Raw genomic sequence first — 13523 nt, forward strand, 5'->3', positions numbered from 1 at the left:
AAGATTTTTATTCTACTGTACAAATTCAGTTCAGACCAATGGAAGAATGAGAGATTATTGTCAGTTCTTCAGGTAAATCTAAATTGTCATCCCACCTTTCCTGGCTGCAAAACTGTTGCAAAGACAACTGCTATAAAAATGGAACAGATTAACCTTTTTTGCCTGTCTTTCAACTCAGTATCACCTTTCCCAAAATACTGCTGCTTGTGCAATACTTCCTGTAGCTATGCCCAGAAGATAAATCAGCACCAGTAATTTATAGCAATTTATAATTATTGATGAGTCTTGAGGATGCCTTCTTTGAAGGGAATACAAATCCAATTTATTAAGACTGTATTCTACTCCCTCTTATTCTAGCTGGACAAAATTGTACAGAAAGTGTTATGTGGTTTTCTAGATCTTCAGTTTACCAGATTACTTGCAGAAAACAGACTGGCAAAACTGTTATAATTCACTTCAATTTTATGGCTCTCTTCCGCTATAGCTTTAATCTGTATGAAATTACTAAAGCACCGAGTAAAGAAAGCAGCTATGATACAGCCAGACCTTTCTGATGGAGTATTACTGCACAAAGTATATCCATCCATTTATAAAAATATTATTATATAAGATAGCATTGTATGTTTTGACATGAGAAAATTTCAGTACAGCATGGAGGTTAGCTCTTTAAAATCTGAAAGATACATATGTTCTGTTTGTGTGTAGTTGGATGACTGCATACCTTTAAATACCATTTCACAATATGCATTTACATATAGTTGCTAACATGCACCAGGGGTTATTCACATAACTATTTGTACTACTGCAGGCCATGCCCTTTTGAACCTCTACATATTCATACAAACATCTCTGTGTTACTTGAGCAGAAAAGGTAAGAAAAAGAAATGTCTGAACGGTGAGACAGACATTCCTTTTTCTGTCCTCTTCAAAATTAATTTGATCTAGTCCCCAGGTGATTTGCAGAGGCGAGTTAGTAGATACAATATTAAAAATGAGCCTACTGAGCTGTGTTCAAAGGAAGCTTAATTTTTATCAGTGGCAAGAGGACTCAGACAAAACAATGTGAGGATCCCTGGACAAAGGAGGATGTCTTATACCTCTCAGTTTAATGTTTACTCTTAAAAAGCACACATACCTCATGCAGGGAAAAGAGACAAACACCCACATCACTACAACCTCCTTTCAGGTAGACAGCAGTAAGCTTTTCCCTCAACCTCCTATTCTCAAGACTAAACAACTCCAGTGCCCTCAGCTGTTCCTCCCAAGACCTGTTCTCCAGATGCTGCAGCAACTCAGTGTCTTTCTTGGTGGCGAGAGGCCCAAAACTAAAGAGAGTACTCAAGGTGCAGGACCACCAGTGCTGAGTACAGGGGGACAATCACTTCCTTGGTCCTGCTGGTCACACTATTCCTGACAAAGACCCAGATGCTGCTGGCCTTCTTGGCCACCTGGACACACTGCTGCCTTTTATTCAGACCGCTGTGCATCAACACCCCCAGGTCTTTCTCTGCCAGGCATCTCTCCAGCCACTCTGCCCCAAGCTTGTAGCATTGTACGCAGTTCTTGTGATCCAAGCACAGGACTTGGCACCTAGCCTTGTTAATGTGCCTTGGCCCACTGATCCAATCTCTCCAGGTCCCTCTGTAAAGCCTTCCTACCCTCAAGCAGATCAACACTTTCTTCCAACTTACTGTCATCTGCAAACTTACTGGTGTTGAAATACAAGAATCCAGAAACATTCTTGGCAGTGGTATTTCTTTTCTTGCTGCTAAGGTCAGAAATTCTTCATAGAGAGATTGATTGCCCAGTGGAATGGGCTGCCCGGGGAGGTGGTGGAATCACCATCATTGGGGATGTTTAGGAGCCTTGATGGGGTGCTTGGTGACATGGTTTAGTTGATTAGATGGTGTTGGATGCAATGATCTTGACGGTCTCTTCCAACCTGATTTATTCTACTCGGCACACTTGATACAGTATTTCTATAATATCATTTACCTTTTAAATACATTGATTTGAAGAGGTTTCAGTAAAACTGCAAGGTCAGTCAGTAGCTCTTAACTGATCCAGTTAAAATCTCAAAGACCACTCAGCACAAGAACTAGACTGGATGTTTTTTCTTCTCTGTTTCTACGATTATAGGAGAGTAAAAAATGAGATTACAGAGTACCTGGGATAACTTTATTGGCATCATACAGTGAGCACTTTCAATGACTTTCAAACAGCATTTGTCAGAGAAAGCAGTTTATAAAAACATTGCAATATAAAATACTTGCAGTACTACTATATCAACCAACTGAATTAGAAAGCCCAGTCAAGGAAAACCAAAAAGCTCTGCTTCAAAGGATTTTCTGCATCGAGAAACTCTCTTCTGAATGGCGAGCAACAGATTGTACCAGACACACTGGTGCTTCATCTTATTCTGAGAACTGGCTAACAAGGAAAGGGCCTTGATCCTCATCAAAATAATCTAGGTTTGGGAGACTCGCCATGACCCCAGCAGCAGCCTTAGCCACAGCTGAGAAACTGTGCCCCCTCAAAAAAAGGCTCTTAAGTGAGGAGTAAGTCATCAGATTGCTGAGTTCTGGTCATGATGGTCCATACAGGGAGTGATACAGTTGAAGGCTGCTGAAGAGAAGCAGGGTATCGTAGCTGCTGAACAGCTAATTTTTACAGTCCATCACTGCCATTTTTAGCACAGTTGTTTTGACAGCTTGGATTTCCCCTCTCTCCAATCAATGTTTTCAGAATGGTGTCAGTTTACATTTTGACATTTTTAGAGCTATCTAAAGCCAGCTTAAGGAGGAGGATCTTCTCCTCGAATAGCTTTGTATTTTGCCATATCTTCTGGGAAGACCTTTGTCAGTTCTTGAATTAACAGACTTTTGAATTTCTGGAAAGAGAAAAAAAAAACCAAAAACACATGTATAATCTCCACAAACTAAAATACTTTTCCCCAGAAACTAACCAGCATCTTCACCTAAGAAACAGAAAGTGGTTGGACCCCTCTGGTAAATTCTGGTACATCAGTATCTGACTGATCTTAAACAAAGCTGACAAAGGACATGTCCTCTTGATTTGATACAGAAGACCCTCCATCTCCAAAAAGGAACTCGCATCTCACTTTGAAATACATAATTCTTCCTGCAACTTTCAGAAGCACAGAGCACATGAAAATAAAGACAAACTTAGAACATTCAGAAGTAAGTCTACATTCTGCAGCAAACTGTCATTCTCCACAATGTTTTCCAGTTCAGCCAAACTACATTCTGAAGAACAAAAAACTCCTCAAATCTCACTTGACTTCCTATCAGCACTTACAGTACAGCAGAATGTTAGATGAAAGTACAAGTTCAGAAAAACCCAAACACTAACATACATTAAATAATTTTATAAAGATTAACTTTAAGACTAAAATGCTTATGTAGCATGTTCGACATTTTTATGGTCTAAGATCCATTCAAATACTGAAAAAAATACCCCTTCTGTTTCACTTATTTCTAAGTTTACACACATCATAGTTACAGATCTGTAACAGTGTGAAGTACTCACCAGTATTCAAAACAACAATAAAGAAACCCCCCAAAAAACCATAGCAGTAGTAACTGTGGGATGAATTACAAGTTTCCTTTCCAAAACAGACTACATTGGCATCAATTGAAGTACAGAAATGCAGAGCAATTCTGAATACAAATCACCTAATATGGGAATTAAATAACTGCATAAATGACAAACCCCCACATCTTTACAAAAAGAGGAAAAACTTATCAAATACATTAGTACTTTCATTATTTCTGGTTTACCTTCATTGTGTCAATTTTTCCTTTGACTTGCTCATTTTTAGCCAAAGCTCGCTCCAGACATTCTTTAGTGTAAAGCTGAGGATTGCGACCTTGATCTATGTATCTGAAAACAGAAAAGGTATTACCTAAATTATCAAACTCCTGCTACAATGTTCTCCAAGGTACAGAGTTGTTCACCTTGCTGTGTCTTTGTCACTACTATTATCTGAAACATGCATTTTGAAATCACAATTTAACCAAGCCATTTCAAAAGACAGCTCAAGGAGGACTAGGCTGTGGCCAACATACAACTGTTCTGGAATGCTGTTTTAAATCTGTTTCCAAGAAGCCTGAAGCTTTGAAAAATGTATTAAAATCAAACAAAAAAATATAACTACCCAGCTCCTCTCAAGCAATTAAGTATACATGATTAAAAGCAGTCCTTTTCCAAGCAACTGAAAGGGCACTAACCATAAAGCAGCTTAATTAGGACTAGTAAGTAACTCAGTGTAAAAGTACATGTCCAAAATGAAAGCCTACTCACTAGAACACTAGTTTTGGAAAAAAAAAAATGTATTACAGCCTGCATACATAAAGTCAATACAAATTAAAAACCAAACCAAGAAAAACAAAACTGATGATCTGAAAACAGATGTATAATTTATCATCTGTCTTACCCTTCTGCCTTCTTTCTCACAGGCACTTCTTACCTGCCTGCTCACACTCTTGTGAGGCCTTGAAAAGCTGGAGTTTAAGAAACAAGCAGTCCTCAGCGAAAATAATCCATGCTGCAAAGACCAAGTACCTCAAATCTCACCTACTGCACCTTCTACGTACAAAGTTACTTACTCAAAAACTTCCAAAGGCACGCTGATATCGTGAAGCTGCTGACGGCATTTGTCGATATCCTGCAAGCCTGTTACCATGAAATTCCTGCAAGAAGAAAACGTATCGTCTTTAGACAAAAGGAGGCATACTCGGCTAACCGTAAACCTGACTGCAGGGCCAGCGACATGAGGGCCCACGACATGAAACCCGGGGGCAGGGGGGAAAGAGCGAAACCCCCTATCGCTCCTCCCACGTTTCGCTAGGGCAGAAGGGTGACAGATCCGCCGGCCAACCCTTGCGGCTCCCTGAGGCACCAAGCTAGGGAGTGGGGTAGGCGGCAGGAGCCTCGCGGCCTGGCCTGGCCTGGCCCGGGAAAGAGGCATGACGGAACGACGGGCCCACTCACAATTTCTGGTTGAGCCCAGTCTGGCTGCTGGGCTGGAAATCGCTGACGATAATGCCGAGCTGCCGAATGTTCTCCACAAACTTCTCCAGGTGCTCCTCCAGAGAGTCGAACTTCTCCGCCATGGCCACGGCGCTTCCCGTCGTCACTTCCGGCCGTATTCGCGGAGGCGGGTGAGCGGAAGCGGCAGGGTGAGCCCCGTGTCAAACGCTGCTCGCAAGAGGCCACGCCCCTCCCTTGTGGAGGCCACGCCCCATGTGGCCAACGCGGCCGCGCTCCATCCGCACCGCGTGTACCCCCGATCTTCCCTTCGCGTCCCGCCTCTCGCCGGTGCCAGGCGGGAAGAAGGAGGCGCAGGGTAGCGGCGGGCAGCGGTGTCTGCGCATGGCATCCAATGGTGAGCTTTGAAAAGTTACTACCAATTGCTGTGGCGTGCTGGACGTGCACCGCTACAGGCTAGCAGCTGTCCTGCTGGCGAGCTGGTCTGCAGAGAAGGACCTGGGAACCCCGATGGACAAGTAGTTCACCACGAGCCACTAAAGTGGCATTGTGGCCAAGAAGGCAAACAGTATTCTGGGGTGCATTAAGAAGAGTGTGGCCAGCAGGTTGAGGGAGGTGCTACTCTACCCTGGTAAGGATGCACCTGAAGTATTGTGTCCAGTTCTGGGCTCCCCAGTTCAAGAGATACAAGGAACTACTTGGACGATGTCCAAGAGAGGGCCACAAAGATGACAAGGGGATTGGGAGCATCTCTCTTAATGAGGAGATGTTGAGAGACCTGGGGCTTTTTACCCTGGAAAAGAGAAGACTGAGAGGGTGAGTGAGTGCCATAGCCCTTCCCTGGAATCAGATGGAAATAGGGAAAATGGTTGTGTGAGATGTGAGCAGGTAAACTATACTCAACCTGGTGGTAGAGCTAAGAGAGGAAGCAGACAGGCTAAGGAATACTAGGGAGTTGCAGAACCACATTGTGCACTGAGACAGGAACAGCCACCACAAAAAACTCAGAATCAAAGGGTTCCTGCATTCTTCCCCCACCAGGATGTAGGTAGGGTCCCAAAAGCAAGTAGCGAGTGGAAGCAAGTCCTCATTAGGGAAGGCAAGCGAACCCTCTCCTTGCCCACTGTGCCTCCCCAGGTACACAATACATATGAGGCTGTAGATGTGGAGAACCAATCAGTGGATAATGTGGGTGCTGTTTCATTCACACCAGAGGAGTCACAAACATCAAAAGGAGCTACCTCCCCATAGTATTGCTACCTCCACAAAGGAGAAGAGTCATAGTTGTAAGTGACTCACTTCTGAAAAGAACAGAGAGTCTGATATGCCAGGCAGACCCTTCTCATAAGGAAGTCTGTTGCCTTCCAGGAAGCCAGGTTGAGGATATCACTAGGAAACTCCCAAGCCTGGTGAGGCCCTAAGACCCAGTTGCACTTCCATGTGAGTGGAGAAGCTGCAGTACATAGCCCAAAGGCAATTACTTTAGGGCCTCAAGATGGTTAGTGAGAGAATCTGGGGTGCAGGTTATCCTTTCCTCTCTCCTTCCAGTGGTGGGCAGAGACACTGGAAGGAACAGGCAAATACATTCCATTAATACATGCCTCTGTGGCTGGTGTAACAACACAATTTTGGATTCTTTCACAATGGGTTAGCCTACACAGCACCAGGCATGCTGGCATTAGATGGGAGACACCTTTCTCAAAGGGGAAGGAGGGTCTTTGCCCAGGAACTGGCAGGACTCCTTGACAGGGCTTTAAACTAGATCTGAAGTGGGAGGGAGAAGAAATCAGGCCTGCCTGTGACAGATCGTTGACTCACTGGGGACTCCCAAGACAGTAGAAGCCAGAAAGGAAACTCACAAAACACCTCAAGGGAATCAAGGGGAGCTCTGCTAAGAAAGTGCTGCAGCCAGCAGCCAAGCTGAAGTGTCCCTACACAAACACACACAGCATGGGCAACAAACAGGAGAAGTTGGAAGCTACTGCGCAGCTACAAAACTATGGCCTGATTGCCATAACTGAAACTTGGTGGGATGCATCCTATGAGTGGAGTGTGGCTGTTGATGGCTACAGGCTGTTTAGAAGGGACAGGTGCAGAAGGAGGAGTGGAGGTGTTACCCTCTGTGTCAGGTCATTGATAGAGTGTGAAGAATTGTCCCTGAAGAATTTCCATGAACAGGTGAAAAGCTTGTGGGTAAGAATTAGGGACTAAGGAAACAAAGGGAACTTTGTGGTTAGCATCTACTACAGGCCACCTGATTAAGGAAAGCCCACTGATGACAACAGGAGGCTTTGTGCTTGCAGGCTCTTGTCCTGCTGGGGGACTTCAACTACCCTGACATTTGCTGGAAAAGTAGCACAACAAGCTGTAGGCAATTGAGGAGATTCCTGCAGTGCCTCAATGGTAAGTTCTAGAGCCAGGTAATAGACAGCCCTACCTGAGGGAATGCAATACTGAACCCGATGGCCACGAATGCAAATAGATTTATCAGTGATGGCAAGACTGGGGACAGCCTGGGCTGCAGTGATTATGTAGTGGTGGAGTTTGCAAACAGGCAAGGAGTATAGCCAGGACTCTTAAATTTTAGGAAGGCAAACTTCCAGCTCCTTAAAGAGTTAGTTAGTAGAACCCCATGGGAAAGGTCCTGGCAGTCATGTGAAGTCCCTGGAGACTGGAAGAAGGAAACATTACATTTGTATCTACAAAGGGTAGAAAGGAGGGCCCTGAAAATCATCAACTTGAAAGCCTCGCCTCTGTGCCTGGGAAGATCATGGAACAGATCCTCCTAGAAGCTGTACTAAAGTATATGGAGGACAGGGAGGTGATTCAAGACAGCCAGCATGGCTTTGCCAAGGGGAAGTCCTGCCTGACCAATGTAGTGGTTTTCTACAATGGTGTAACTACGTCAGTGAACAAGGAAAGACCAAGAGATGTCATCTATCTGGACTTTTGCAAAGCCTTTGACAGTCTCTCACAACATCCTTCTCTCTAAACCAGAGAGATATGGATTTGATGGGTGGACAGTTCAGCGGATAAGGAACTGATTAGATGATCACATGCAAAGGGTAGTGGTCAATGGCTCAGTGTCCAGATGGAGATGGGTGAAAAATTGTGTCCTTCAATGGTCTGTATTGGGACCAGTGCTGTTCAGTATTTTCATACAGAGAGACTGAGTGCAACCTTAGTGGGTTTGCAGATGATACCAAGGCAAGTGATGCAACTGGTAAGACTGAAGGACAGGATGCCATCCAGGGACTTGGACAGACTGGAGAAGTTTGGGTCAGCTGGCTGGGCTGTGTCTCCTCCCAAGATCTTGCCCATCCCTCAGCCTACTGCTGGGGGGAGAAAATACTGGTAAAGCACAGCCTTGGTGCCTGGCTCAGCAGTAGCCAAAACACTGGTGTGTTACCAATACCCAGCAAAACCAGCACTGCAAAACACAGCACTGTAAAGATGCACTGGGGAGAATTAACTCCGGCTGAGCCAATACAGTGATGAAGCACATGAATGCCATCTAAATGTAAGAAGGACCAGTGTTGCATGTTTGGTGTTGTGAATTTAGTATACTTGGTCTTCTAGCCATGCCTATGGCTAACTGATGACTGTGAGTGCTGCATTGGCTGATCCTGTTAACATAATATAGGTGGTGTCTTTTTGCCAAATCCTAAACCGAACTTTGATCTGAAGCAATGTTTCTGTAACTGTCTGTAGATATGATCTCCTTCAGGGCCTACCTATCTTCCTGGGACTTCTTTGAGTAATCTAGACACCCATCTCTCCACCCAAGGAACCGTCAATTACCAGCTGGTGGCAGCAGCAGCTTCCTCAAGATACATTCTGTGATCAGGATGTGGATAGAGTTCCTGGTGACAGTGCACGACAGTGTATGTAAATCCATGTTCCTCACTTCAAAGGAGCGGAGCCATTGCCAGTAGTCTTGCAACTAATCTATTTTAAAAATAATTTAGCTTCTCTAATCCTTTGTCACCCTTTTTGAACTTTTTCCACAGTTCCAACGCTTGAGATTTATAATTAGCATTGAGGAAGCTAAAGCACGTCCCTTACTATTGTGACAATAATGCTGATGTTAAGATCTTAGGAGAAGCAGGAGGAAGAGTTCATTACTCATAAATGTGTTGCAACTGATCTTTGTTATGGCTACGTGGTGTAAAGAGGAACATGATAGAATATGGTAAGATTTAAGAGAAGGAAGGATTGAGTGGAGTCAAAGCAAAAATGTTTAGCAGGTATCAAAGATGAGAGTGTGTTGTTCTGGTATCTAAATGTGATCTTGCCTTATACAAAGGTTCTAATATTTCCCCATCTTTACTAAAAGTACCTCACTGAGTGCCATCATCACTCAGTCATATCAGCTTTTTAATTTTTTTAAAGATGCATCCTCTGCCATAATTTTTATCACTTTTACTTACACACTCTTCTTCTATCTTTTCTTTGTCCACTTCTCTAGATTTATGTAAATTCCTTATCACTGGTCCCTCAGCACATGACTTTGTACTACTGAACTTTATCACGTTTCTGTCACTTCAGTTGAGAATGGGCTGTCCAGGGAGGTGGTTGAGGCCCCATCCCTGGAGGTGTTTAAGCCCAGGCTGGATGAGGCTCTGGCCAGCCTGATCTAGTGTGGGGTGTCCCTGCCCATGGCAGGGTGGTTGGAACTAGATGATCCTTGTGGTCCCTTCCAACCCTGACTGATACTATGATACTTTTGTAACCCTCCCTGTTACTGAGATATATATACTGATTCCAGACCATTTCTTTCGTGACTTTACCTCCCCTTTCCCCTACCTAATTTGTTTTTACTTTACCAGGAAAGGGAGAGGGGAGGAATCTCAATCTGTTACCATTTGGGCTTTTAGATCCTGGGCAAAGCTCAAACCAGCACAATAAGCTTCTCAGGCAGCATCCTACAAGACTGAAAGTTACTGTCCTTGCTTGGTCTCTCTCCAGTGCTTGGGAGAGCTATCCATTCCTCAGAGGTCTGGAAGGCTTTAGATTTCCAGTCCAAATGTATTCATGATTAGTCACTGTACAACCATTTGATCATGTGATGAAGTCAATATCCCTTTCTGACATTTACTTCCCAAATGTATTTATAAAGTGTTACCATGTCCCCATTCAGTTTTTGCTGGGCTATACTAAACATGACAAGATCTTTTAACTCTCCTAAGAATATGTGCATTTGTTTCCCCTAAACATCCTGGAAATGCTTCTTTGTACTCCTTCAATTTACATAACATTTTTGAACACACTCAGGCCTTAAAATTCTCCTGCATTTACGTGGAAGTGAACAATATGTATCTGAGATTTTTGCTGAACCGCAGGTAACTCCTTTTTGCAAACTCAGGAAAATCAGTGGCAAATATTACCCTACTAGAAAAAGAGTGGTGAAGAGTCTGAGGTGCCCTTCATCAGCTGTATTCTGCTTGCCATGGAGGGCTACTGTGAGACCTGAGCTCTGAACATTGTCTGGTTTCACTAATCGGTGTACTGTGGCTGAGCCTGAAAGCAGCTCTCCAAATAAATAGGTAGGAGAAATATCTGTCAGAGGTCAGGCTGCTTTTCATATCCAGATGCTGTTTTACCTCCCTGATTCTAGTCTGCATCGCTCTAGGATGTCTTTATGTACCATAAATGGATCAACCAGTCCTGCTCCAAGGCAAGGATAGGCAATTGTAGGCTAGTTCAGTTTGACTCCCACACCTGGCAAAGTGGTAAGAATGTAAACAGTGAACTGAGTTAATAGATATGTTTCTACTATGGAAGAATTGAGGAATCGGAGAGAAAGAGAGATTAGAGACCAAATTTGTTCACAGTTTTTTGTCAGTCAGTGAATGTGTGGCCCTAGATTTGCAACCATCCCGAGTCAATCCTAGACTAACTGGGCATGAAAAAGAAGAGTTGACTACATCACTTCAGCTTTTTACCCTGCAGATGGTACTAGGTTTTACTGCTTCCAGCATGATCAGAGCACTCCCTTGTCACAGCAGAATACTATTTGGCTGGACATACCTCTTACACCTTCTAGATTGCTGAAACAGTGCTCTCATCACTTCCATTGTTAATCTTGTACCGTTTTACAAGACAATGGTGCAAGGCCACAGAGGGGCTGCTTGGTCTCCCTTTGCAAAGACCTTGCTCTTTTTTGTGGCTCCACTGCTGGATAGATACTTCAGCAGTTATATAAGACAAGTAAACAACTTTCTTCATGTTAAATTTATGATACTGGCTCCTTCAGCCAACTGTCATAGGAAGACCATTCAGAGACCTTTCAGTTTAAAACATTCATGTAGCCAACGCAAGGGCTCAAGTTACTAATCAGCATTCTAGTACCATTCAGCATATGTGCCCCGCCATCTTGTGCTCAATATTCAACCACAGACAACCATTGAATACCTTGTTCTGCATGACCACCTGCCAGATGAAGCTGCAGGTGAAGTTTTTGTGACTTTGAGCTTTTGCTCCAGAGCAGAAGCAGCCTCCAGACTTGTCTCATGACGTTTCTCTCTGCCTTGCTCTGTCTGATAACAAAAGGAATAGAAATTTCCTTTTGTGCCTCAGCTTGTCCTTCTGTGTCCTGCTTGACTCATTTTCCCATCAAAACACAGATTACTTGTTTCCTGGAAGCATCATGTACCGTGTAATGTTTGCCTGCAGTTTGTCTACGCTCCTGAAATTTCCCAGCTCCATGGATGGGTCATCACTAGCTCAGGCAGCATGTCTGGCACTCCAAAAGGCTTCTATTGAAAGGTTTAGGCATACTTTCTCTTATCCTATAAACTAAAAGTTCCTCACTTCCACAGGCAAGGAAGGAACGTAGAAAAGGAACATGAGATGGACAGAACATTCCCATACTCTTCAGCCCACCCACCTTACATTCTCCAGAATTTATGACCTCCTGGGGAAACAGTCTGTCAACAGTATTTCACATGCAGATCTTCTCAGGGTAGGAAATGTATCAAACACATCCTACAACTGACCCTGGGTATCTGCATATAGAAAAGAATCAAAGCAACCCCAATGTTTATCACACTGTCAGGCTGGACTTGGCAGGTCAATAGCATGGAGGGCAGGCATGTGGCATCTGTGCTTGTTGGGCCATCATTTACAGTTACCTCAGAGATCTTCATCTTCTTTCTGTTTAAAACAGACTAATGAGAGATGTACCAGGTATCATATGTGGGTCAACTCTGCTGACCTTTCTCTACAGGGTCTTCTGAGATCAAAAGTAGTTGGCCTCCAAGTCCTCTACACCCTGACAGTCCCACAGTATTAAGGTGCAGCTGATGGCAGTGTGGGCCTGCCTGGGCCATGGAATCATGCATCCTTGTTTATGCGATGTGGCACATAATTCAGTTTACATTTGTTACAGTCACCTCAAATACAGTTTCTGTACAGTGAATTTTCTTCCTGCATTATTAAGATCTTAAAATAAATACTTCTGTGCTTAGTATGCTTTGCACAAAGTGAGAAAATAAATTAAATTATGTAAAGCCTTGTAGTAAGATAGTTTCTCAACAGTTTTGCCAAGATGAATTTGACCCTTCAATAACACCATGCTTGAAAAAGAAATATAATTACAAGATCCTGATTTTTAAACCAGCAAGCTCTTTAATCCATGGTAAATCAGACTGATCTATCATTTGGGTCCATTTGTAAAGCCTGGCAAAAAAGACTATGCTTCACACTACCTAGTTTGACATAATGGTCACTGGTGAATGGTTACCTGCTGAACATCAACCCACTGGTAAAACTAAGCGATTTAAATAATACAAAGAAGAAAGGGGGAAAGTCTGAATTGACCCAAATATTTTATTTTGGCAGGGGGGGATTGAGTCAGTTACCCAGGTTTTTAATGGAAATGATGTGCCTTGTAGATAGCTTTCAAGACACTCAGATATTTTTCTGAGATCTTCAGAGAAGTGCAGCAGTCCTTTTCCAGCACAAGCCACTATTCAAAACTACAAAAGACAGTGTTTTAGGCCACTCTTGGTATTGGGAAAGATGTTATGGAATACAATGAATGCTGCTATATATGCACACTCTACCCATTGCAAGTACACATTGTTGAGCCATGTTGAGCTTCTCATCAACCAACACCCCCAAGTCATACAGAATCACAGAATGTTAAGAGCTTGGAAGGGACCGCCAGAGAGATCATTGAGTCCAACTCCCCTGCCTAAAGCAGGATCGTCTAGAGTAGTCTGCACAGGAATGCACCCAGGTGGGTTTTGAAAGCCTCTAGAAAAGGCTTTCACAACCCCCCTGGGCAACCTGTTCCAGTGCTCCATCACCCTCACTGTAAAGAAATTTCTCCTCATGTTGAGGTGAAACCTTCTATGTTCAAGCTTGTATTCAAGCTTGTATTCATTGTTCCTTGTCTTATTCCTGTGCACCACCAAAAAAGATTGGCTTCATCCACTTGACACCCACCCCTCAGATATTTATAGACATTGATCAGATCCCTTCTCAATCCAGCCACAACCCAGCCTATA

General features: G+C 43.6%; 1 protein-coding gene across 1 annotated transcript; it reads right to left on the minus strand.

Moving 5' to 3' along the window:
• Positions 1-2579: 2579 nt before the first annotated feature.
• On the minus strand, positions 2580-5176 carry MED10 (mediator complex subunit 10). The gene is made up of 4 exons (XM_009906563.2): positions 5014-5176; positions 4629-4712; positions 3801-3903; positions 2580-2890 (listed from the first exon to the last, which is right to left on the minus strand). Exons 1-4 carry the CDS (start codon positions 5133-5135, stop codon positions 2795-2797), a joined length of 405 nt encoding a protein of 134 aa, XP_009904865.1. The 5' UTR covers positions 5136-5176; the 3' UTR covers positions 2580-2794.
• Positions 5177-13523: the final 8347 nt, after the last annotated feature.

Source organism: Dryobates pubescens, chromosome 9, assembly GCF_014839835.1.
Source record: "Dryobates pubescens isolate bDryPub1 chromosome 9, bDryPub1.pri, whole genome shotgun sequence".
Taxonomy (NCBI): domain Eukaryota; kingdom Metazoa; phylum Chordata; class Aves; order Piciformes; family Picidae; genus Dryobates; species Dryobates pubescens.

Bases quoted from the DNA above. Each gene is read 5' to 3' on its own strand.
- MED10 (XM_009906563.2), bottom strand. From the start codon at position 5,135: ATGGCGGAGAAGTTCGACTCTCTGGAGGAGCACCTGGAGAAGTTTGTG. The intron at 3,904-4,628 runs GTAAGTAACTTT...TTCTGTTTTCAG, and splicing joins GTGCCTTTGGAAGTTTTTGA to ATACATAGATCAAGGTCGCA. The intron at 2,891-3,800 runs GTAAACCAGAAA...TTCTCTTTCCAG, and splicing joins GAAAAATTGACACAATGAAG to AAATTCAAAAGTCTGTTAAT.